The sequence below is a fragment of the Passer domesticus genome, chromosome 1 (assembly GCF_036417665.1).
Source record: "Passer domesticus isolate bPasDom1 chromosome 1, bPasDom1.hap1, whole genome shotgun sequence".
NCBI lineage: Eukaryota > Metazoa > Chordata > Aves > Passeriformes > Passeridae > Passer > Passer domesticus.
Window position 1 is genome coordinate 44,788,789 of NC_087474.1, and position 24,610 is coordinate 44,813,398.

The 24,610-nt window shown below is 45.9% G+C and overlaps 1 protein-coding gene across 1 annotated transcript; it reads left to right on the forward strand.

The window, feature by feature from the left end:
* The first annotated feature begins 6,212 nt into the window (after positions 1–6,212).
* CLEC3B (C-type lectin domain family 3 member B) lies at positions 6,213–13,705 on the forward strand. Its single transcript, XM_064417481.1, has 3 exons — positions 6,213–6,543; positions 11,156–11,254; positions 12,583–13,705. Exons 1-3 carry the CDS (start codon positions 6,438–6,440, stop codon positions 12,981–12,983), a joined length of 606 nt encoding a protein of 201 aa, XP_064273551.1. The 5' UTR covers positions 6,213–6,437; the 3' UTR covers positions 12,984–13,705.
* The last annotated feature ends 10,905 nt before the right edge of the window (positions 13,706–24,610 follow it).

Consider the following 24,610-nt stretch of genomic DNA (forward strand, 5'->3'; position numbering starts at 1 on the left):
TTTCCAGTTGAAGGATGTCCAAGCATTTTGCAAGTTACATCACTTAAAGATGATTCTTGTCCCCTCTCCAGATCCTTTTAATTTTAAATATATTTTTATGAGAGCTGGAGGTGGTGGTGGGAAAAGAAACATCACTGTGCTTCAAGTGTGCGAACTGACGCCTCTGTAGAGGGGAGTACATGTGCACTCCCTCCCCATTTCTTAATAAGGATAGCAAATATTTAGCCCTCTGAGATCCAGGCTGGGTGCTCAAGAGAGAGACTTGGTGCCAAGCACTTCCTCAGAGCAACACTGTAAATTAACCTGGTGCCAGTGTCTGCAGTGCCTCCCCTACACATGTGTGTCCTCCCCCTGGTCTTCTGTAGCTGGGTATGCAGGCACAGAGTGAACTGGGGGTCCCAAGGGGTCCAGTTCCTTCTGTGTCACTGCTCCCCATCTGTTGGCATGGAAAAACAGTGGTGTGGAGAGTGACCCCAGTTCAGATGGGGCCTGCTTCGACCACTGAGATATAAATAATGAGCCCAGCCAAAAGTATTACAGAGCTGCTAGTTGGTCTCAGCTGCCCCTGGAGGTTTGCTGCTACCAGCTCGTGTCCCAAATGGGTAAACAAAGCTCTGACAGGGGTAAAAGGTCCTACAGCTCTCCCAGATGATACAGTATCTGCCAAGAAATCTGTGAGACTGTGGTTCTCAGGCATGCTAAGGGCTAATTTCTGTTTTCTTAGCTCCCTTTAACCCCTCCCTTCTCTCCCAAACAAAAATAGCAGAATTTTAATAGAGATTTCAGCTCAGAATGCTCCTGTTCCCATCTGAGCTGGTGGAAAGTTCCATGTGTTGCTGTGCAGATACTGCCACGTTTTCATTGACTTGAGTCCAGTAGAACTAAGAGGAAACATCTGTGGAGTGGGATAGCTCTCTGTTTGTCCCAGAAATTAATTGCTTCTGCTGGGAGTGTCGAGAGGCTGCAAGCTGTGTACTAGAGATGAGGAGTCCAAAAACTCCTGCTAGGCTTCTACTCATGTTGCCTAGAAAGCACACACCTGCAATTTACCTGTTTCACAGGGACAGCATTCCCCTCAAAGCAGAGGAGGGCTAGGCTGTAGGTCAGTGGACCTGGCAGATTTACCAAGCCCAGCAATCCCGTCAGCCCACGTTGTACAGCTACAGTTCAACACTAATTGTACAGTCTGGGGAGAAGAGGGGAGCTCATGCTGCCCTGTGGAGGCAGTGGGGAGGAGTGTGGCTGTGTCACCTGCAGTCAGGCTTTAAATGAAGCCTTCCTTCAGCACAGCCTGTGTAAAGACAAATTGGTGTGAGCCAGAGCTTGCCCACAGCTCCTGTGAGACTGGAGTCTCCCTTCAAGGGGTTTTGCACCTTGATTTGACACAGACAGTAGGATGTTTCTGCATTTGCTTTGTAAACACCTGAGGCTTACCCACTTCTGCTAGGACTGCCTCCAGCTTTTCTTGTGAACTGCAGCAGATGCCACTGCCCTCCTCAGCAGCAGGGTGTTCTCCAGCCCTGCTGTGGCACTGCTTTACTTTACCAGTGGCCAGTGGCTCCCAGAGAGTGGAAGAAGCAAAGCTGTGACTGGTGAGACTGAGTGCTCCAGCCCTGACCCCAGAGCCTTGTTCTCCCCATTCCTTTAACACGCTGGAGAAAAATGCAAGAGCAGGTTTGGCACTGGTACTGAATCTCTTCAGCCATCAGCCTCTCTCTGATTTCTCATTGCTCCCCAACCTCTCATCTCCTGGTGTACTCCTGCCCCATTGCACACCCTGCCCATGCGAGGCAGCTTTTCCTTCTGAGGCACAATGTGGCTGCTCCTGATAGCTGTGCCTCACAGAGGCTTCTTTTCCTTTTTCCTTCTTTTCCTTGGATCTGCATTTTTATAGCTGTTTTCTTGGAGCTGCATTTCTAGCTATCCAGGAACAAAGATGTTTTTGCTGTTGCTGCAAAACATCATGAGAATCTCAAACATGCTGCTAATGACTCCCTGGTGATGGTTTAAACCTCCATTTCATTGACTGGAACACTTTTTAATAAAGCTGTGGTTCTCTCTCGAGCTCTGTGAACATCTCTGTTGCTATCCTGATCTCAAGATTTGGCTAAGATGAGCAGCACAGGCTGAGTTTTCATGTCACACGATTTGTTGAGGATTTTTGATGACAGAGATCATCATAGTTGCTGCAGCCCCTTAGCTTGTACCTTCAGAGGGCTAAGAAAGATTCTAAGATCCTTTCTGATTTCCTCCACCCAGCTGGCTGTGGCAGGGACCACAGCCAAGCCAGTGTGCCCAGGCACTGGAGGTACTAGGAACCTCCAGCCTGCAGACCCTCCCTTCCAGAGGAGCTCTCTCACTGCCCCTTCTCTCTGTGTTTTGACGAATGGTAAGTTTGGCTATTGCTACAGCTGAAAATCTGTGGGTTGAAAAGTCATGATTCAAGTCCTACCTCTCTTTCTTCCCTCCAACAAAAGACCAACTTTAACTTAATGAAGCTTTTCAAGACCATGGATTGCTTTCTTTCTGCTGTCTGATCATGCAAACTTTTCTCTAAATTCAAAAAAGTAAAGAATTCACAAAGCTGAATTTGAAATTGTCTCATAATCCACAGTTCAGCATCCACAGCAATATGAAAGCAAACTAATGCTCAGAAGTGAGAACATGAAATAAGAGCCTAAGCTGACAGACCTGCTGTCTACTTGCCAGTCCAAAAATACTGACCATCAGGTTCAGTGCTGACCTCACTTGAACTGATGCTGTGACAGGCAGTGGACCTAGACAGTTAGGAATTCCTCCAGAGTTTTGGTGTTAAATTTAGACACTTCACTTTTCCTTTGGCTGTTTGGACTTTGGGATCTGGGTGATGGGCAAGCACAAAGCATTGAAGACAGACAGATTACCTCTAGCCTACAGGAGCTACAGTCTCCAGACAAAAGGGAGTATGAGTCCTTTGGTGCAGCTCCTTTGCAAGCAGAAGGATTTTAAACAGCTGATACTACTTGAAGTGCTCCACATTTGCATCTGGTTTAAAGCCCAAGGATCTGTAGAATGGATCCTACTGTCCTGTAGCCCTTGGTGTACATGGAGTAAGGATGTGAGCCATGCTTAACATGGGGTATAATGGGAAGGTTCCCTCCTTAGGCTCAGCGCCAGTTTCCTAAAGTTGATGCTGGGGATAACATTTTGGCAAAATCCTTGGTTTTCCCCATCATTGTCCTTACGAAAACCACCCTTTCCTGAACCGTTATTGCATTTCTTCTTGATTGGGCTCCAAAACAATGATCCATAGATTTGGCTCTCTCCATTTTAACCTGTTCCGATGTTTATGCTGGTGGAAATCAGGAACTATGCCAGCACGAGTTCAGGCAGCGGCTAATGAATATCAGAGATTTTCTTGTGCTAGCCCTACTTCCTCATAGAGTGTTACTTTCCAGTGCTGTTTCTCTCCTGTTCCCCACTGACACACGGATCTTACCCTTGCAGAGTGCATGTCACCGAATCACAGAACATTCCAAGCTGGAAAGGACCCACAAGGTGCATCAAGCCCAGCTCTTAAGTGAATGGCCTGTACAGGGACTCACAGCCCTGGCATTTTTAGCACCAGGCTCTAATGCACTGAGCTAATCTCAAGGGAGCAGAGGTGTGAATCCCAGTGTGCTGCCCCAGAGCCCTGAAAGTAAAGACGTTTTTGGGCCTCCCCTTTGCACTCCTGCTGTCAGTGCTGATGGGGGAGGCAGGAGCCTTCCCAGTGGAGGAGGAGCTTCGGGCAAAGAGCTGGCATCATTCAGCATTGGGTTGGCCTGCCTTTGAACTGGTGACTTAGCCCTGAAAGGCCAGGTCTGGTAATTGCTGATCTTGATAATAACCGTGTGAATGCTGTTATCCAGTCCACCCTTGCACTTTCCAGCCATTGTGCAGCGGCGCTGCCTCATTTCTTGGCTTGGCCATACCTGCTCTTTTCCTAGGAGCCAAAGCAAAATAGCCTCTGATCTCGCTGCCCATTTCCTTGCCTAGCTGGGCACAAAATCACAGGTCTGCATTGCTGCCAGGAGCATCCAGCTTCCTTTCATGGGCTTATTCCAACTACTGTTTTGCTAACTGAAAGCCTTCCAAATTCAGCATCCCAGCCGACTTACTGGGTTTCCCAAAGCCACGTAAACTTTTCAGTCTGCTTCCCTGCGGCCCTGGAATGGTTTCCACAAGGATAGGTTCTTCTGCCCTCTTTTTTTCATCTCAAACCAGTTATCTTGCAATTAACAGGAGCTGCTGTCTCTCTAACCAGGAGTCCGGGCTTGCAACCAGGGAGTGAAGTGCCTTTACTGGGAAGTAAAATCCATAATTGCACAGATGTTAAAAATCATGGACAAAACCTTGGTTTCTTGGCATAATTTTAGTATTTGCTGATGACTTCCAGTTCTCTTAGTTCATCTAATAAAAAGGATTACCTCTACTCGCTTCTCACACCTCTCTTAAATAAGAAGTGTGAATCATCGGGATCTCAAAAGCAAAGGACCATTGAGAGCCCCATTATTTAACTGGAACCTCTGGCTTCAGCAGGAGCTTGGGCAGGGGATGGCTGTTCCCTGAAGTATCCTCATGCTGGATCCAATGCAGCAACACTTCAGCTTGCTCCCATGAGCTGGATGGGCCAGGGTTTGTGAGCTTTTGTAATGTCAAGGATTTTAATTTACAGTCTACACTGGACAGAATTGGGGCAAAGCCCCCTGTGGATAGTGTTACAGCTGGAGACAAGTGTTTTGAGTCTACTTGTTTTCATTTTTCTCATTTTTCAAGAAAAATGATGGTGGCATGCAGCACAGGATCTGCTGGATGGTGCAGGGAGGGGTCTCCTTGGTGCAGACCTGTTCTTCAGGGACTAATGGAAAGTCACCCTGCCCTTCTTGTTTCATCTGGGCAACACTCTGGTTGGTCCCAGACTGGATATCTGAGGTTAGGAATTGCTGTCAGACTCCACACCACAGCAATCTGTTTCATGGGCAGCAGTAAAGGGAGCATTTTGGTTTTTTATCCAGCTTGGCAGCACATAAAGCAAAGGCAGATGGGCGTATCTGTAGCCAAGGAAAACTGGGAGGTACTGAGTTGCCTACCAAAAGTACTTTGGAGTTTCAAGGAAAGGAACGTGTGTGTATGTAGGTGTCTGGCATCTCTTGGGCTCCATCCATCCCATTTTGGGATAGTCCAGGCATGAGAACAGTAAATCCCCAAAATATGTATTTTCCGGTTTAAATTTGAGTGAGGGTTGGTGCACATGATAAAGAGCAGTGAAAATCAAATTGTTCCTCCTATGCTTCAAAAGCTTGGACTGTTCAGGTGGAACATCAGGGCAGGATTTTCCTTATTCAGCAGAAGTGTTTGGTAACACAGTGGTTGCCAAACTAACTCATTGGCAGCTCTTTTTCCAGTCACATCCCTGTTTATCTCGGACCTTTTATGCTCCAGCAACTCCAGAGACTCACATTGTGCTGGGTGGCACCTTGCCTTAAATTATCAGAAAAGTTTTAAGGTTAATGGCTGATGTCTGGAGCTGATGTTTTGTTCTCCAAACTGCCCATCTTTCCTCCCTCTACATGAATTCCCTCCACTTGTTCAAACTGTGGGAAGGATTTACCTGCTTGAGCTGCTGAACAACCACACTATTAAAAAAAAAAAACATTCGTCTTGGCGTGGGCTGCAGAGCTGCTCAGCACAGCCCAGCTGGTCCGAGAAGCCAGGCTGGGAACCTGCAAAGGGGCCTTGGGGAGAATGGCTTTTTGTGGAGCATGTGCCCTGGTCTCACAAGTCCCAGTGGAGATCCCATGGAGAAGTAATGACAGCAGGACCACCCTACAAAGCCACAGTGGGACTGCTTTTTAGAGGGGTGAGAGCCACCCTACCCTGTGAGCAAGGAACCGGGTGCTCAGTCCCCGCGGCCGCCCCTCTGCCTGTGCTGGTGCCCGCGCGTCCCTCACGGCTGAGGGCGGCCCGCGGCCCCTCTGCCCCTCGGCCGCCAAGCGCTGTGTCACACCTCGCACCGCTGCTCCATCGCTGACACACGAGATCAAACGCGTGGCGTTGTGCTAAAAGCCACGGGAAATCCTTCCAGCTATACTCCCAGCCTTTCCTTATGTTTAGCCTAGCAGACTGTCGGTACATTCATTCTCTCCCCCCGCCACCCCCCCCCCTTTTTTTTGTAGGGTTATTGTTTTGGTTTTTTCTTTTTTAACAAAAACAAGCGGCGTGCTAAGAACTGCAACCCGTCCGGGAGGTTTTCAGCCTTGGCCGGAGCCGCCGGAGCCCCCCCGGGGCCGGGAGGCTGCGCTGGCCCGGGCTCAGCGGGAGGCTTTCTGGGACGGCCATTCCCGACTCCAGCCGGTGTCCGGGCTGTGTGTGAGGGCAGAGCCGCCGCAGCTCCGCTCGCACCGGCCGGCAGCGGCATGGCGCTCCGCGGAGCCTGCCTCCTCCTCTGCCTCCTCTCCCTCGCCCAGCTCTCCGACCAGCAGAACGGCAAAGCCCGGCAAAAACCGGCGGCTCCCAAGAAAGGTAAGGGGCAGCGGCAGCTTCCTTGCAAGGAAGACTTGCAGGGCTTGCGGGGGTTGCAGTCAGGCCACTTGTCTGGGCATTTAACAGTGCTTTAGTGAGACTTCATGAAAAATATCTAAAAACCTAATAAAGCGCCTTCCTCGTCCCTGCCTCCGTGGGAACGATTGTGCAGCTCTTCTGTAAAATAGTGAGGGTATGGAAACGGCTTTTGGAAGTTCCCACCTTGAATAAATTTGTTTGGACAGCTTAGTTTGAATTTGAAAGGAAACGTGTTTTCCGTGTTCTCTCTAAGGTTCATCCCAAGCTTTTCGTCTAATAAACTCTCCCTTTCTATAACCCCCTCACCCTTTGCCATTCATTTTTCAGAAGCAAGTAAGTGGCAGATGATAGACAATTTTGGAGATAAGAGCAGGCAGAAAATATCCAAGCCATTAAGCATCAACAGGGTTCTTCATTTAAAACCGCTGGCCTCGGGTGTGTTTCACACCGGACACGAGCTCTGACTACTCAGGCTTGCCAGACAGCAGTGCACACACGAAGGTGCCTGGGTTTTCTATTCCCTAGTGGGTTTGTTTCGCCTTTTCTTCTCCTGTTTTCCTCCTGTCCCATCCTTGACTCAGTGCACATGAAGCAGAGGAGCAGCAGGTGAGGTGAGGAGGCAGCATGTGAGCTTGCCTGCCTGCCTGATGTGTCTGACTGCAGCAGCATGGGCTTGGACCGCTCCTGGCAGGCACTTTCCTTCTTGGAATGAAGTGGGGAGCAAGGAAGAAGCATCCCTGGAATTCACTTGGCCAGGCTGCTGTCTTACACTCACCCAGTGGCTATTTTTGTCAGATTCCACCCTTGAGAAATCTCTGCCTTTTCTCCCATTAGATCTTTCTATGAATTCACAAACTTAGCTGCTTATTCCATATTTTGTTCTGCAGGACATGTAATAAGAGAGAAAACAGTCTGACTGTTTTCTAGAGCAAAAAGTACCCCCTTGGGCTCATATAGGGCACATACATGCATTGCACTCACTGGAGGTACCAGGAGAGAGACATTTCTTAAAGAAATCCTATTTTTCTCTAGGTCTCATTGCAACTGCTGTTTGTAATGGATTAGTGACAACAAGGTGGGAGAAAAATCTCCTTTTTGACAGAAAAATTTGGCTCTGATTTAAAAACTTTTGAGGGGGGTGTTCTGAAAATCAAGCCGTCTGGACCAGCTGGTGGCAGGTTTTAGTCAATTTCTTTTCGAAGCAGAGGTCATATTTTCTGTGGAGGAAAGGGAAAAACCCAGCAACTTGGCATTTTTTGATCAGTCCCATCCAGCCTCATAGGGAATCAACTGCCCTGCCTTTACTGGAAATTTCCAGTATTTCTTGGTTAATATTTTTCAGATTTTTACCAATGCCTGAGGGTAGGACAAGAGGGAGAAAAGCACTAAAAATCCCCTATGAAGCTCTTCTTTGCCTCTACATCCAAGCCTGCCCACCCAGCCACCACAGGGGCCAGGGCTCAGCTGCTTCTGCTCTGAACAATGGCAGGACAGCTCCATCTCATCCTCATCCAGGCATCCAGTACCCCCATCCTGGTTCCAGCCCTGCACTTTGCCTGGGGAGGGCAGGAAGAGTAAAGCCACTGGGTGGTTGGGGTGTTTGGCTGGATTTTTTTTTTAATCTATGCAACCAAACCACAAATGTTAGTAGAGAAAGCATTGGTTTAAGCCAAGCTTTTTATGGTTTTTTTTTTTGTTGTTGTTGTTTTTTTTTTTTAATTATTGCTTACATTTGGATCTGCTTCAGAATGAAAAATGATGCTATTTCAACACAAAAAAGCCAAACCATAGTATTTAGAAAATGCTGAGACAGCACATTCACTTTGCCTGCTGTTGTGGTTTCCCCTTCTAAGTACTCCCCAGTTATTGTTCCAAATGCAGTAGCTCAGCACACTCTCCCTAAGCCCCAGTGTCTTGGGGTACAGATGGGATTTTTCCTTGTCTGGCAGCTCTGGAGGTCTCATCCAAAAGAATGCCCAGGGGAGGCAGGCACTGGCATGAGGGTGCACACATCAGCCCTGGGGGGGCTCCCCTTGGTCACAGGTGTGGTGGGGTGCTGGGATCATCTTTGCACAGCTCTCACATGTATTTCTAAGGTAACTGGAGACAGAAGTCAGAGTCTGGATGTTTAATTCATTGGGTAGGGACTAATTTGGGCTTCTCGCCTAATGCCACCTACTGCCCAAAATTTCAGTGTGTTCTTGTCTGGGTCCTCTTCCCTGCAAATGCTTGTGAACATTTACACTGCTCTAAATCCAGTGTGGGTGTGTTCAGTCTCCTCCTTTGATCCAGGGACAGACTGCAATATGGGACCTGACTGTTCCACTTTGTACCTTTGAAGAAATGCCTGGTGTCAGAAGAAATACTGGTGGCCAGAGAGCTTTGATGACAAACATTGTGAACCAGAGCAATGCTCATTCCTCTGGGGGACAGAAAGCTGTTTGAATCTCCAGGCAAAGCTAAGAAACATGTATATATATCCAAATTTCATACAGGAATAGTTAAGACATTAAAATTAAGTACAGAGGGATTTGTTTGTTATTCAGTATATAATTAGAATGGGTGAGAGTTCCCATTTGTAGCTTTAAATACATTCCTGGCCAGGGTTTCAAACCAACAGACTATTTTGACCCACAGTTCTGTGAGTCTCTTTTTGATCTTGCCTCTGCCCACGCTTAATCCTGCTGCTCACGGTCCTGCACAGGGACCCACTGCAGCTCCCACGGGATCATCAGCATGCCAGCTTCCATCACAGGAAACCCGACTGGTAACAGGCTTGATGCCAGGCTTCAGGTGGTGGGTCTTGAGGGAATGACAGCATTGAGACAAAAACCCATGGCAGTAAAATAACACAATGTCTGTTGGTGTAGCCATGGTCCTCACTTTATAGCTGAGGGGTGAGTCAGCCAGTCCTGGTTCTGTGTGAGATATCCCAGCAAATGCAGTGCTGTAGGAACATCTTGGGGCCCAGGATTTGGAAATAAGGTACTGAAAAGGGACAGGGCTCTTAGGTAGTTACCAAGGATACATGTCTCCTCTCATGGCAGGGACCCTCAAGGTGGTAACCCACCAGCAAACCCAGCTGGAACACTGTGAGGAGCTGCCCCAGCAAGACTCATTGGCAGTGTCCTGCCGTGGCCTTTAGATGTTACTTAAACCTCAGAACATTTGTTCTGCTGCAAGACAGGCTTGCACAGGAAAAAAACCCGTGATTAATTAACCATTTCCCACAAAGTGTTTTCATCAAAGGCAGCAAAATAATATTTAGTGTCTGAGTGTTAAGTGAATCCATTAAAGTTAATTGAGCAATGAGTAAAGCTGCTTAATGCCTCCTCCCGATGTGTCTGGCTTTTCATATTCGTGGCACCATGTAATCTTGGGTTGGTGGTTTTAATCTGCACCTAGGCTGCTTCCCTACTTGCCTGCCTTGATGCCTCATCTCCTTGGCCCTCAAGGAAGCCCCTCCTACTGCATTCATGGGCAAACTGTCCCCTTTCCTTTCACCCCAGGAGAGCTACTTGATGCTTCCAACATGAGAACTACTAGATGCATTCAAGAGCCTCTTTGTCCAATCTCCCACCGCCTTCAAGGTGTAAATGGTCCCTTTGCTCCTGTGTAGGAGAAATCCAAGTACTGATTCGTAACTGGTTGGAGCTGTTGCAGAAGCAGCACACCTAGCAAGATGTAGGCTTTAAGAGCCAGCTCTCCAGCCAAGGAGGTGTCTTTTCACAGCAGGAGAGCAGCTCTGGACATGTTTGGGTACCTACCACTGAGGGTGATGAAGGTGGAGATGAGGCAGAGGCAGCTGTGGTGGTCCAAAGGATGGTGTGGTTGGTGGGCAGAGGCTGGTGGCTGGTGGTGCAGAGGCAGACCTGGTGGAGGTAGGATCTGCAGTCCTTCCAGCCCCTTCCTGCTGAGCATCAGCCTGGTGAGCAAAGTGCTTTCCTACCAGCCTGCCAGTGACAGCAGACAAGAGGTGGGTGCAGCCAGGAGTGCACCCAGAGAACATCATGTGTTAGGGTGTTTAAGGGAAGCCAGGAGGGTATGCTGTGAATAGAGAGAGAGCATGTTTTTGAGGAATCTGAAAAAAAATAAATCCAGTTCATCATTAGCTTCAAGTTGCCCACAAAACATTTGTGTGTGTCAGGACTTCGGTTCAGGCAGGGGTGTCCTCCTGCATTTTGGGAGTTCAGCCCCACTGCAGCACCACCCCTGATGACTGCTCTACACAGGGGTGCCAGAGACAAGCCTACATGTTGCAGTGCTCATGTGACTTCTTCCCCAGCACTGCCAACCCAAAGGGTTACCCCTGCAGCTGGAAGACACACGGAATCCATAGTCCCAAAACCTGAACCAGGAAAACAAGGTTGTAATTGATACTGAACCCCGGCTTTCAAGCAAACACACATTCTGATGGATGTGCAAGGGGATACAGGTGCTGACTTTGTGGATTCCTTTTGTTTATCCTCCTCTGAGGGCAAAGAAACATGGAGTTTTGATGATAGGAACAGATTTGGTTGCCTCCCTTGGGATACAACCAATATTTGTGCTCTTTCTTTGGTTTCTCCAACAGATGGTGTGAGCCTCAAAATGATTGAAGACCTGAAGGCTATGATTGACAACATCTCTCAGGAGGTTGCTCTACTGAAGGAAAAGCAAGCACTCCAGACAGGTAAAGGGCTTGCTGAAGAGCACACGACTTTTACTTCAAGAGTGGAGCTGCTCATGAAGTGGCTGCAATTGCTTCACATGTCTTAATGAGAGATGTCCAAGCACCCCACAGCAACAAGCCCACCATGGGGAGGGTTGGGGGATCAGAACAGTGTGTGGGTCTCTGCAATTCCTCTGGGCTGGTGAACGTCCTTGGGCAGTTCATGACAGGAGCTGTGCAGTGTGGGGCCCCTCTCTTTATGTGCCTCCCATCTGGATATTCCTGTGATGCTAAGCCAGATGTTCATTTTCCTTTATGAGGTGGAAGGATAGGATTTGGATTAGTCTGTGCTTTAACCAAATGCACCTTACTCTGTTGTCTGAACCCCAGTGAAATGGCAACCTGGTCTCTTATGCACACCATGGTATTGCACCGCACTGCACTGCAGGGCAGTCCTGCTTCATTAAACACACACAGAGGACAGTTACAAAATGTCCATCTTCCAGATGTGCTCCATAGTTATTCTGTGCAAACTTCACTGACATGAGTAGGAGTAGGATTTGCAAAACATGAAGCAGAAATGAGATGAAAATGCAAATTAAGGAGATTTTTCTCCTTAAAAGAAAAGGAACACAAGCAAAATCAAGGCTTTAGTTCCAAGCTCACATTCATTGAGAAGTAATTGGTTTGGATATTAATGTGTGGCTCTGATTAGGTATTGTTTAGCTACAGTACCCTGCACTCTAAAGGTTTAAAGCTTAAAGAAAAACAAAATAAACTGATATCCTTAAAACCAAAATCAGAGGCAAGTAGAAATTTCCTCTGAAGACCTCAAGCTATGCAAGCGCAACGCTTCTGATCAAAGCTTATTAAAAAAGACTTTTTTTTCATCTTGCATAATTAAGATGATTTAATTGGCATGCAGGCTTTTTCCCAAAACACTCCAACACCCGGCAGTGCTCATGACAAACCATATTTCCAACAAATTCATCACAGAAGGAGTAGCATTGGCTGGGGAAGAACAAGGCCAGGGGAAGGGGCAGGAGGACAATGTTGTGCCTCTGCTCCAGCAGCAGCAGAGCCCAGAAGGGTGGCAGGGGCACCCCAAAAATCCATTTCACCCAGTGATTTGCAGAGAGGGAGGGCACATCCCCATGACTGTGTCCTACCGTGCATAGGAGGAAAAGGCGCCCTTGGAATCCTGTGCTGCTAAGGGTCACTGTGCAGCCTAAGAAATGAAGCTTGTCATTTGGCCGCTGCATTTGCTGCTGCTGCCTCTTCCTGGGCACCATTTTAAAACCAAATTCTCTTTCTATCTTTTTTATTCTGTTCGTGTGGTAACCTCTCAGTTTGCCTGAAGGGCACCAAAATTCATCTGAAATGCTTTCTGGCGTTTTCGGAGACCAAGACGTACCACGAGGCCAGCGAGAACTGCATCTCTCAGGGCGGCACGCTCAGCACGCCGCAGAACGGGGAGGAGAACGACGCCCTCTACGACTACATGCGCAAGAGCATCGGCTCAGAGGCCGAGGTCTGGCTGGGCCTCAACGACATGGCCACGGAGGCCAAGTGGGTCGACATGACGGGCAGCCCCATCCGCTACAAGAACTGGGAGACTGAAATCACCACCCAGCCCGACGGTGGCAAGCTGGAAAACTGCGCGGCTTTGTCGGGGACCGCCAACGGCAAGTGGTTCGACAAGAGGTGCCGAGAGCAGCTGCCCTACATCTGCCAGTTCATGATCGTGTAGTGGCTGGGCCTCCCCCCTGCCCACCCAGCCCGGTCTCCACCCTGGGCAGCAGGATGATGAAGCTGTAGCTGTGTGTACGCCTCCACGTCCATCCGCACGCCCACACGCACGTGTTCGCGCAGTAGAGTCACCCTTTGCAGAGAGAGTCGCCGCGGCTCGCTGGCGGGCTATAGAGCCCTAGAGCATTTCCTTTGGCCACATCCAGCCCTGTTCACAGCTGCACTGCTCTTCCTAAGGCACGATTGGTAGATATATATTTTTTTACACAGGGAATTTATTAGGACAGCTCAGTTGTTCCAGCAAAGAACCAGTGCACAGAACCAGTGCAGCAGTCCAGCCTGGCATACAGCTGCTTCGGCTGGCCAGGGCTGTCGCTCTGCAGTGTCCTTTCCCATTTTGCTGGGCTTTCACCAGCATAGGCATTTTCTGCTTTCTTCTCTTGTTTTGCTTCCCCATAAGCCCTGGCAGCAATTTGGGAGAGTTCCATGATCCTCACAGTTCAGCCTTGTGAGGATCAAGGTCCTGTCTCAGCAAGCAGAGGGAGCTGCTTCTGCTTTGCATTGAAAGATGCAATTTGGCTTATTTGGTAGGGTACCAGCTGCTCAACTAGTCAAATTACATGTCTAAATTAATTAGCAAGTTACAGGCATGTTTGGTCCTCTTCTCATCAGCTAGAAGCCAGTTCCACTGACTTCAGTGGGAGAGCAAGGCCCACTGTCAGATCCTTTGAAAAAAAAAACCATCAAAAGCTTTATTTGTACTGCAGTATCAAGGGGAAAGCAGCAAAGATTGGAGTACAGTTAGTCAACAATATTACTAGAAATAGAAGATGTGTGTATTACACAAATAACATAAATGTAATACTCTTACGGAGTGTGCTGCTATATAAAAATAGCTATATATTGAAAACAAGCCTCGGGACAACTCATTCCAGCAGCTTTAGGAATGACCTGACCTGTTATATAACAGGAATCCAGATGAACTAGTCCAGTCTTTGCTGGTTCTTGGCAAACATAAATCTGCTGAGCACTGTTTGTGCCAATATTGTCATGCCCAGCTGAAGGCCTGACCTCAGTGAATTTTACTGAGAAAAGGTTTAAAGTAAAATAAAACCAAACCAAAACAAAAAAAGCAAAAACAAAACCAAACCAAAGCAAAACAAAGCAGAAAAACTCCAGTAGTGGGAAAGAAGTGCAGGTCACCCTGGCAGCTTAACAGAGCTTTTCTGGCTGTTGGCTAAAAGGTATCAGTGGTTCTTTTCAGTCCAGTGCTTGGCAATAACCCCTCCAGTTTGGGTCTCACACCCTGCACTTCCAGGTTGGAGGTGTCAAGACAGGATCCTGCCCGTGGGACAGGTATTCCAGTTTGCTGCTTTGTTTAAAAGCAGCATGGTGGTAGGTCTTCCAAGCCATTAAGTCTGATCCAAGCTGGAAACACACAAATGCAGAGTGCACGCTTCTGAGGTTGTCACTATTGCCAAACTCTCTGCTGTTCAAATGACTATAAAATAAAAATATCTCTATAGCTTGCTGAAGGAATGGAGTTGTGTCAATGTGATTGAAGTGGTTTCTTGTCTTTCTCTTTAGAGCAGCTCCAGGGATATATCTGAAGGCTGGAGATAACAAAGGCAGAGGGGGAAAATCAGGAAGTTAAAGCCTCCCACCCTGTAATACACTTTATAGGATTCTCCCCCTCCTGCCCTGTTATCATCCCAGTCACATGTCATACACAGGATACAGGCAAGGAATCCTTTTATAGGAAAATAAGATTTCCTTCCTTTCCTTCCTTTCCTCCCTTGCTGCTGGTAAATTTCATTCTGAAATACAAGCTAGCCCAGAAGGAAGGTCCCTCCCTCAGCCCTGTTTGGCACTGGGGGAGGTGACACGTCAGGTCCCAGCATGGAGCCAGTCCTTCCCAGGCTGCCTCCCACCTCCTCCGCAATGAGCAGAGCTGCAGTGGTACCAGGAGTCCCTCTCCTTCAACCACTAAGGTGGTGATGACTTCTCCCTCCTCCTCCTCTCCAGCATCCCATGTAGGAGAGAAGACCATCCATGTAGAAGACATTGCCTCACACCAGTCTGTGAGGTTTCAGCTGCTGCAGGACTGCATGTGAAATTAGGTCTCTTTTGCACAGCCCTCCAGTGAGCGTTACTTTGGACCCTGCTCCTGATGTTTTCCAACTCTCTGCTGTAGATCATGATTACACTCTACAAGCCAGCTTGTCTCAGTATAAATCCTCTAGTTCCTTTGGCAGATGTTCCCTCCATGTTTTAAGATACACATGAAGGCAAAGCAGCAATGCTGGAAGCGTTGCTGGCTTTAATCCTGACTGGTCATAAACCACAAGGTCTTAAAACACAAATGTGTGGTCAGAGAAATAAGCAGAGTGCTTTTATGGAAAGAGGAACAGTGTGAAAGCCATGGATCCTGCAATGCTGAGCTTCAGGGAAGTTGTGGGTGCTGGAGCTGGACCATCTTGGTATGGAGTGTGAATCTGAAAAACAGCAATGGAGATGGATGCCAAAGGATATTCCCCGAGAGGACATGAAGAAGTCAGTCTGTCAAATCTAAAAAATAACAAGTTGCTCTCAGCAGATTTCTTGCTCATATCTCTCTTGCTCTCTATTTTCACAAAGCTAAACTCCTCCCAGCACCATTTCTCATAGATGTTTTTCTCTTCTGAAGCTGGGAGGAGCACAGGGAAGGGTGGCTTTGCCCCTGCCATACTTGTTGGGTCCAGGATGACAAAACTGACCTTGCAGTTTCAGTGCTACGTTTATAGTTTCCTGTTATTCTTAGAATCTTCTTACTTTACAATATGAACTACAAATTTTCTTTGAAAAGCCAAAGAGGAGGAACTTCTAGAAGATTCCTCATCCTTGCTTACCACAGCAATGTTGTTTTATGTGTCCAACCCTGTATTTTGTGGTCACAGGGAATGCCAGGTTGGAGGGATTGAACGGGGGGACAGCCACTGGCTGCCTCCATAGGGAAACTGTCCTGAGCACATGCGGTCCATCTGCTGGGGGCCAGAACAAGCATCACTCTTTGGATCTTCCATTAAGTCCCTTTGGCACTCAAGCCAGAGTGGAACATCTGCTGTCCATGAAGTGTGGTCTCAACCAAAGGCATGCAGACTAATGGGAAGAACCCTCAGCTCTTCCCCAAGGAAAAGGAAATGTGGAAGTGATCATGTCTGAAACAATGTATTGTGATGCCTGCAATCCCTAGTGAACAACATGTTATTAAAAAATAGAGGATGTTGTGTAAGACCTTGTGCCACTGGTGGCACTACTCAGCTGCTTGTGGCTCTGTGACACAGCAGAGGAAAGATGAAGCATGAAATGTATATACATTTATATAAACAAAAGAAGTAAAGATACTGGGTAAGCCTACAGGAGTTCCCTCAGCACTACGCCATCCGCAGTTGACTTCAACAGAGCTGTGCTAATCCACCCCACTGATGGCCCCCACCCCAGCACAAGGGCCAGAAGAGCACAGTATTCACACACCTCAGCAGCCAGGTTGCTTTTGGTTTCAGTCAGTGAAAGGTAGGCAAAGGTGGGTAAGAATTTGGGAGCTGTGAGCCAAAAGCTTGTTTGGGGCCTTGAGCACTTCTGTGGCGCTTGGTAGTGCTAACAAGACACCCCACCCCACGCCCCTGTTCCTTGTGCATGCCCACCCAGCCCGGGTGTTACTCGGGCTGGAGGTTCTCTGCACGTGAGGTGCACCCTCTGCCTGTCACCCTTTGCAAGGAACAGTCCCTCAACACCTCTGCTCCTGCCTGGCACAGAGGGAGCAAACCCCCCCTCTGGGGCTACAGAATTGAGACCTTTGGGAGAATGAACGTCAAAAAGGGAAGGACGTCCTCTGCCCCTGAACCACTGAGTCTTGTGATTCCTGTTGGCTTTACTGCTCACTCCTGCTCCTGTGCAAGCACTGAACCCCACTGCCAGTCTCTCCTTTTACAAATAAAATAAAAAGCTAAATTAAAGTTACATTTTTCCATCTCAGAAGACACCATAGACAGGGAAGAAGCACAGATCTGAGATTCAGCAACAAGGCTAAACCAAAACACCCTTGGGAGCATAAATATAAACCTGTTGGGGAGGGGTCAGTAAATGAATGGAGAGCATAAAAATAAACTCCTTTGGGAGAGATGATAGGATATCAAGCTGTGGTGTACAAAACAAAACAAAAAGATGGTTTATTGCTTTTATATATAGAAGCATCCAGAGGGAGTCCAAAGGTAACAGCTGGGGACTGTTCCAGATACAGCTGAGAACAAACCACAACTATTTTAGCCTCACACCCAGCAGCCTCTCCACTCTGTGCTGTGCTGTGCAGACAGGTCAGTGTCTGCCTCACCTCCCTGTGACTCCCCTGTCCTGCTGTGCTGGAGCCTCAGGCCATCCAAGCTGGCAGCAGCCACAAGGAACCCCAGGGCCTGCAGCATCCCTCCAGGAAGGAAAGAGAAACCCAAGATGCTGTGCTGCCAAGAGATGAGGCCAGCTGCTGGTCACCAAACCTCAGCCCTTTTAGAAAGCTGGCCCTGAGCCTGAGGCAGGGAGCACAACACCTGAGCTGCTTGCCAGCCTTGAATGGAAAGCATGTCTCAAGAAGCTGTGTTTAGAAAACACTGTTTGGAAAGCACAGCAGCTTGTAAAAGAAAATGCTGGAGGGGAGATAAAACCTACAACCCCTACTGCTTTGCAGAAATGCCCCACAGACAGCTTGGTTTCCCACCGCAGTGTCAGTGACTTTTATTTCTACCATGCCAATTAACAAGGATCCCAAAAGTGAGATCTCTGACATTCAATAGTTTACTCTGTTTCTGTGTTTCTCAGGACTAGCAAGGCCACATCTGGAGTGCCAGGTCTAGTTTTGGGCTCCCCAGTACAGGAGGAACATGGACCTAGTGAAGTGAGAGCAGGAAAGTAGAAGGGATTTGGGGAACTGTTGTGTGAGCAGAGAGCAAGAGCTGAGACTGCCCAGCCTGGAGAAGGCTCAGGGGATCTCATCTTAAATGCCTGATGGGGAGGGTAGAGAAGACAGAGCCATGGGCACAAACTGGAATACAAGAAATTCTGCTTGAAGAGAAGAGCATCATTTTTCTCTGTGAGGGTAGTCAGGCCCTGGCAGAGGTTGCTGAGAGAGGCTGTGGAGCCTCTATCCTTGGAGACACTCAAAACCTGGCTGGACATGTGGCCCTGGCCAGTGAGACCTTGCTCTGAGCAGGAGGTGCAATCTGGTCATATCCAGAGGTCCCTTTCAACTTCTGTGCAAACACAGCCACTGAGCAAGGGATCCTACATAACTTATTCCTCTTCTACTGTCACAGGAGGAAAAACAGGCATTTCAGGAGGAGACAGCTGACCTCAGACACCTGATGGACGAGCTGTCATGTAAACGCCTTCCTGAAGAACAAGGTTAGCAAGAAAGCCAATAAAATAATCCCTTGTGGGAAGTGATTTCTACACTGTAGTGCTGCCAGAGCTCTAGATACTAACTAGGTCTTGCTGCTCTGCCAAGTGTGATCAGCAGACAAGAGCTGAAACTTCATTTAGCTATTCAACCAGAAGGAAACTGGAAACAAGCTCCATCAAGTCACCAAAAAGAAAGTGAAATATATATTTTTTAAAAATATTAAATGTTCAATCCAGCCACTCAGTTCAGGAGTGCATAGATGAAGATGTGATTCTGATCAACTACAGTGAAAAATTTGCTTTACTTTTAGAGCAGAACAGTCCAAGGGCAGCTTGAATTTCATCTGGATTCATGTACAATGTGGACATTGCTCTGTCACTGGGAAGGCTTTGATCCAAAGCCCCTGAGTGTCAAACCATGCTGACATGGGGGATCCAGACCCCAGGAGATGGGCAATGGCACAGGTCCCGCTTGTCTGAGCACCAACACACCTTTGTGGTGGTGTTAGCTACATCAAGGTAGCTCTCACACTTTGTTCTATAATACATCAGAGCAGAAAGCCAAACCCCCAAGTGACCTTAAACCAATCAAAATTTAGAAAACCCTCCAAGAATTGCACTGATTATAAACAAGGTTAAACAATTGGTTCCACTGACGACTGAGGACTTGGAAGGAGCTGTGTGGGTGGGGTGCTGTGTACCTACAGTGAGTGACTGACAGGTTTTGTACCCAGCCAGGAAACTGAACTTGCTTTCAAAAAAGAAGAACATCAGTTAGCGGGGTTTGTTCCTAAATTAAAATGCATGCACCAAAAAAGAATGCAAACACAGGAAGTAATTGTAGTGTATCACTGGAGAAAGGTAAACACTCCTGAAAGCACAGTACTAGGGAAAAACCTTACTGATAAAATATCGAGAGCTTGAAAACAACCAGAAATCATCATTAACTTTGCCTTCTTTTAAACATTCAGAGAAATTGTTTGCCAGCCTCTATGAGTAGCCTATTTTTAAGCCTGCTGAAACTACAGCCGTGGGTAGTGTTCACAGCCAGATATAAAACCACCTCATGACTTTGATCAGGTGATAAATGTCCATTAAAGAAGGAGAGCAGACAGCCCTGAAGGCCACACTGCAGTGAGCAAAGCAAATATTCAGCCTTTGATTAATGTGCTAATGAGGGAGCTGGGATGACCCTGGAGGTCCCTAGAAAATCTTGGTCTTGAGTCTCAGGAACTGGCTGCATCAGGTGAGGCAAAGCTCAGTAGTGAGATACTGCCTTGTGGTCACCATCCTCTCACCTTCCCTGCAGGGCCAACAACACCACTCCTTTCCTGCTCTCCTTGCCCTTTCCCAATGCCTGAACTCACACTCCTTGAGAATGAAAGTTGATAGTTCTAGAGACAGGGACTTTAAGTTGCAATAAATTTATGTATTAAAAAAGCAGGAGACATTGTGGTTATAAAAGCTCTGGACCTTAAAATCAGGAAAATAAGATATACCTGAAAAAAAATAAGATATACCAGAAAAAAAATAAGATATACCAGAATGAGGTGGAATCCTCTAAAAGGAAAAAATCTCTAACCTCAGAACAAGCCCTAAATTTCAGCTTAATGATCAAAATTAAAACTGATACCTGAGCCTTCAAGAGCGAAGGGATGCATTGTTCTCATCTATCTTTTTCTCCTTCGAGGTGGCAAGGGGAATATCTCTCCTTTGTTTTGCTCCTCAGTGACAGAAAGCCACCAAGTCATGACCTAAAGCACAGTGTGAATTGGTGGAGAAGTTTCTACTACAGTCAGTGTTAGTGAAGCAAGCACAGATTTTGTAAAGCATCTTGGAAAAAGGTCACTGGTAGAGATAGGATCCATTGCACCTTTCATGGACCTGGGTTATTGTTCTGCACCCTTCCACCTAATTTGGTGTATAATTAGTTGTTACTTATACAAGAGGTCGTTCATGTCAAGAGAAGCAGTACTTTCCAGACTAATCTGAGTTTTTCCGACACATATTAATGCTTTCCCAAGTACCTCTCCAGCTACTTGAGATGCCAACTACTTCAAGTACTGCCACTTCATTCAGCACTGAAGCAGCTTTGTGGCTGCTGTGTGGTGAAACCCGAGGACCTTGCAGTAGCAAACTTCACACAGCAGCTTTACTGTATTCCAGGCAGGTTCAGGTGAGGCTAGAGTAAGAAATATATTGCAGACAGAGATTTATAAGTATTTCACACCAACGCTGAGAGAACATTCACCAAAAAAATTGGTTTCTGGAGACCTCTGTCTTGAATTTTGTTGATTGGGAGCATGGGGAGAAAGGCAGACAAGACATGAAAATACAACAGTAGGAAAAGAAAGGAGGGTGATGACAAAAATCCATCTTTCAGTGGTGTTTGGAGCAGATTCATCGATGCTCTGGAGCCCAAGCTGTCTTAGGTTCAGAAGTGCTGCTTTCCCAGCCATAACCTGGGCACAGATTCCCCACAGGCTGTATTGGGAAGCACTCTTACAGAAATTCATCAACTCCTTTCAGCTGAAGCTGTATCTTGTTCTTTAACCCAAATGGGTGACCATAAAAACCTAAGGAGAAAGTGAAAGAGTTTGACCTGCAGAATTGACCAGCCAAATGTATAAAATGTCAGAATACATAGGTATATAGTCAATTGCCCATTTTCCCAAGATGTTTGACTAGCAAGGAAAAATATTATCTTCTGAGATATTAGACACATACTTGAACCCATATGCCCTGTTGGGCTGGTTTAAGATACTTAGAAATTTGTTCTTAAATAACCCAGAGAAGAGAGGAAGATCTAATTGCTTGCTACTTTTTTTTTCATTGCTCTGAAAGATTAACCTATAAATTGTTCACCAAACAATCATACTAGAACATTTTATTAGGCCTTTGGTTACTTTTTAGGGTTTGCCTTTTGTTAAATAAACTCTCATTAACTTAAGGAAACAATGGGAAAACCTATTAATGTTTATAGGCTTTTGAATGGGTAAAGCATTCAGCTGTGAAAGGAATTAACAAGTATCTAAACAGGTTTGACTTGGCAGAAAGTAAAACAGTTTTAATTTACTAAGCAAATGTGAAATCTAAAAAGATAAAGGCTGTTGAGCTAGCACCTTACTAAAATGATAATTCTTATACAAAAACATTTATCACTTAATTTTTCTTTAAAGCCTTCATTTCTGGGGATATCAGGAGCAGAGACATTTTTCCAAGTATCCTAACTAATAGTTTCTGCCTCAGGAGAAATTGCCAGTGGCTGTCCAGGTCTTCAAAACTGAAAGATCCAGGCTGTCATGGCCCACAGTGCAGCTTAGCAGCTTAAATTGTAGAGCAGTAGGAGTTTTTTTTTCCTTTGAAATTAACCCTGTATTACAAGCAACACCTCTGTACATTTGTTCCTGGGTTACTTTTTCCAGAAGCCAGCAATTTAATAAAAGTAGCATTCTGAGAGGAAAAACACACCACTAGTTTGCTTCTCCTTTATTTTAAAAACCACACAGCACCTTTTAAATAAAAAGTATTTGTGATGATGAATTTGAAGCAGATGCTAAAACAATTTGGCTTAAGAGCCTGCAGTTCATACTCCTGAGACCAAGTGATGAATCTCATTTAAGGATAGGTTCTTCTGTGCAGAAAACTAGATTTACACATGTAATTAGCAGCTGCTTTGCCACCATTAATCTCATGTATGAAGGGAGGTGTCCATATGGGTTCTGCCATTTTTAGCCCTTAAGGTAAAGACCAATATGGGATATTTTCCCCATCATGGCAAGTGGCAAAGGTGATATCCCCTTCAGGCAAAACCATTCCCAAGGTTCCTGAGAAACACCCAAGCCTGTCCCCATTTAATTTAAGAAGGTGAAAGGGAAGTGCCCCCTTACCTCTCTCCACATTTACCCAAACCAACCCACCAGAGGATGCAGCCTCCAAAAGAAATGGCTACCAACAAGAGCAACCAACAACTGAAATAAAAAGAAAATTTTAAATAAATTAATAACATCAATGTAATAAATTAAATATTAAAGGAAACTAAGTACTAAATACGCACAATTGGAAACTAAAAAATTTTCTTTCAAAATTTTATTTAAAAATAATAAAAAAGGGAGCACATACTTTACATTAAACATTTAGTTGGTTCTAAACAATACTTTCTCAAATCAAATAATCTCCAGTTAGAAATAAAATAGTTCTGTTGGAAAGATGACAGGATACTGCCAAAATATTTTATCTCATTTTCTTCCGAAAGCACTTTTCAGAAAGTGAGGTCATTTTTTCTAGCTTCCTATCTTAAAGAAGTGCTGTGTGCTGAGCAAGTGCTGCTCTGTTGAAGTATCTCTGACAGGATGCATCATGGCAGGCTTTCTACAGCTATGATCGACTGCAGCAGTTGTACCAGGACAAATGCACATATCTGTACACAAAATGCACTCACAAATGGAACAAGGAACAAAGCAGTTCCCTGAGTCTTTGAAGATCCATCTAGCCCAGAAGCGTAAAGCCCGGTTTGTGCGCGGCAGTGTAGCAATTCCTTAAGACGAGAAATGGATACAGCCCAAACCACAAAAACCACCTTTTATGTGTTAAGTGTTGCTAATTGAAGCAATTTGCCTTGCTTCATTTATGTCAAAGAAACTTCTGGCATGTTGTTTCAAAGTCCTTGTAAAAGGACTGTTCCTTCCTCCGGGCTGGATCAGTTCTCCACGCCACAATTCCTGTTTTAAAGATCGCTAAGTTGGACGTAGAAAGATGTTTATACTCTAGAAATATATCCTCCACTTTTTGTTTTTAGCTTCCAACTTTTTGGGGAGGCAGATTTGCTCCCACCTTTGTGTATATCACAGTCTGCAGTTAGATGCTGCTGGTGAAGATGTGCACATGGATGAGTGATATCCAGTGTTTTGCTTTCTCCTTCCTCCCCCCAAAACATTCACAGACTTAAATATTTCCTCTGTCACACTCACAGGTACCTCAGTGTAACATGTTTCTTCAGAGTAACATGATTTTGTCCCCCCCAGGGTCAAGGAGTTCAAGTCTGTTCATGTGGTGTCAACAATAAAAATGACTTTATCATTTCCTACTGGTGCTCTACAAATTTTGCTGTAATGCAACAAAATAGTAACTTGGCTTTTGATCTATCTAGAAATGTAACTGGACTATTCAGAAACAAGCTTAAAAATAAAGCAATTACTGAGTATTTTGATAGCTCAAGATTGTTCAAACCTTACAAATTCAAGCCCAAGAAGCAAGAAGTATCTTTTCAGCTTTGCTGGTTTGGGCAACAACACCCCGAGCTTCTCTTTGCTCTTCAAAAGCAAATTACATTTGGGCCAGGAGTTCTGCAACTGCTGTCCTCTTATTACACTCACCTTTCAATTAGCAACTAATTAGACTAAGAAATTTTCATTTTTAGATAAAGACCACTGCCAGGGAATTACTCCAGCATGGCACAATTGCAGCAAAAATACAAATGATAAGCACTTGCATCTACATCTGTATTAAGTGGCAGTTTTGGAGCAGGTCTAGGGGCTGGATGATCCTTGCCAGGTTTCCCAAGCCTTCTAAGAGGAGATCTCATTAATTAAGTTTAGGATCCATCCCCAGCAATTACGAGGATCCTCAGTAGTAAGGATTTCAAACATAATTTTCTATGTGCATTAAACTTGCCCCAAAATAAATAAATAAATTCATAAATAATAAAAATCCCCAAAAGAGCAATCAGTATGTACTGATTCCATGAGCTTATATTTAGAACAAAATGGGCTTCACACATTTCCATAAGGGTCACTGCTGGGCTGAAGGACTGTTCATAAAATGTGCTATTATCCCTGAAAAGAAATTAATTTCGAATTAAATTTTATGTGTCAGATTGACATAAATAAATTACAAACATCTCAGCCCTACTGAGAAGCCACTGAACTGTTTATTTTTATATGAAATCTACAAATATTTTACAACCCTTCTCCTCAGTGATCTGAACACATGCCTTTAAAAGCAGCAATTAACAGCGTATCACTGGCTATGCAAGAATTAGGACATGCACAGAGAGCAGTTTATTATCCCAGGAAACCAAGTTCCCTAGAAAACCCTTTCTATTGTCCACAGTGATGGCACAGCTACCAACAGGCAGACATGAAAATACTTCAGCCTGAGTTCACACACACACACAAAAAGGAGATACATTAGTTACTCCAG

What these genes read in the sequence shown, in the direction of transcription:
- CLEC3B (XM_064417481.1), top strand. Translation starts at nt 6,438, where the DNA reads ATGGCGCTCCGCGGAGCCTGCCTCCTCCTCTGCCTCCTCTCCCTCGCC. An exon ending in ACCGGCGGCTCCCAAGAAAG is followed by an intron (nt 6,544 to 11,155) that starts GTAAGGGGCAGC and finishes TTTCTCCAACAG; the next exon opens with ATGGTGTGAGCCTCAAAATG. An exon ending in AAAGCAAGCACTCCAGACAG is followed by an intron (nt 11,255 to 12,582) that starts GTAAAGGGCTTG and finishes GTAACCTCTCAG; the next exon opens with TTTGCCTGAAGGGCACCAAA.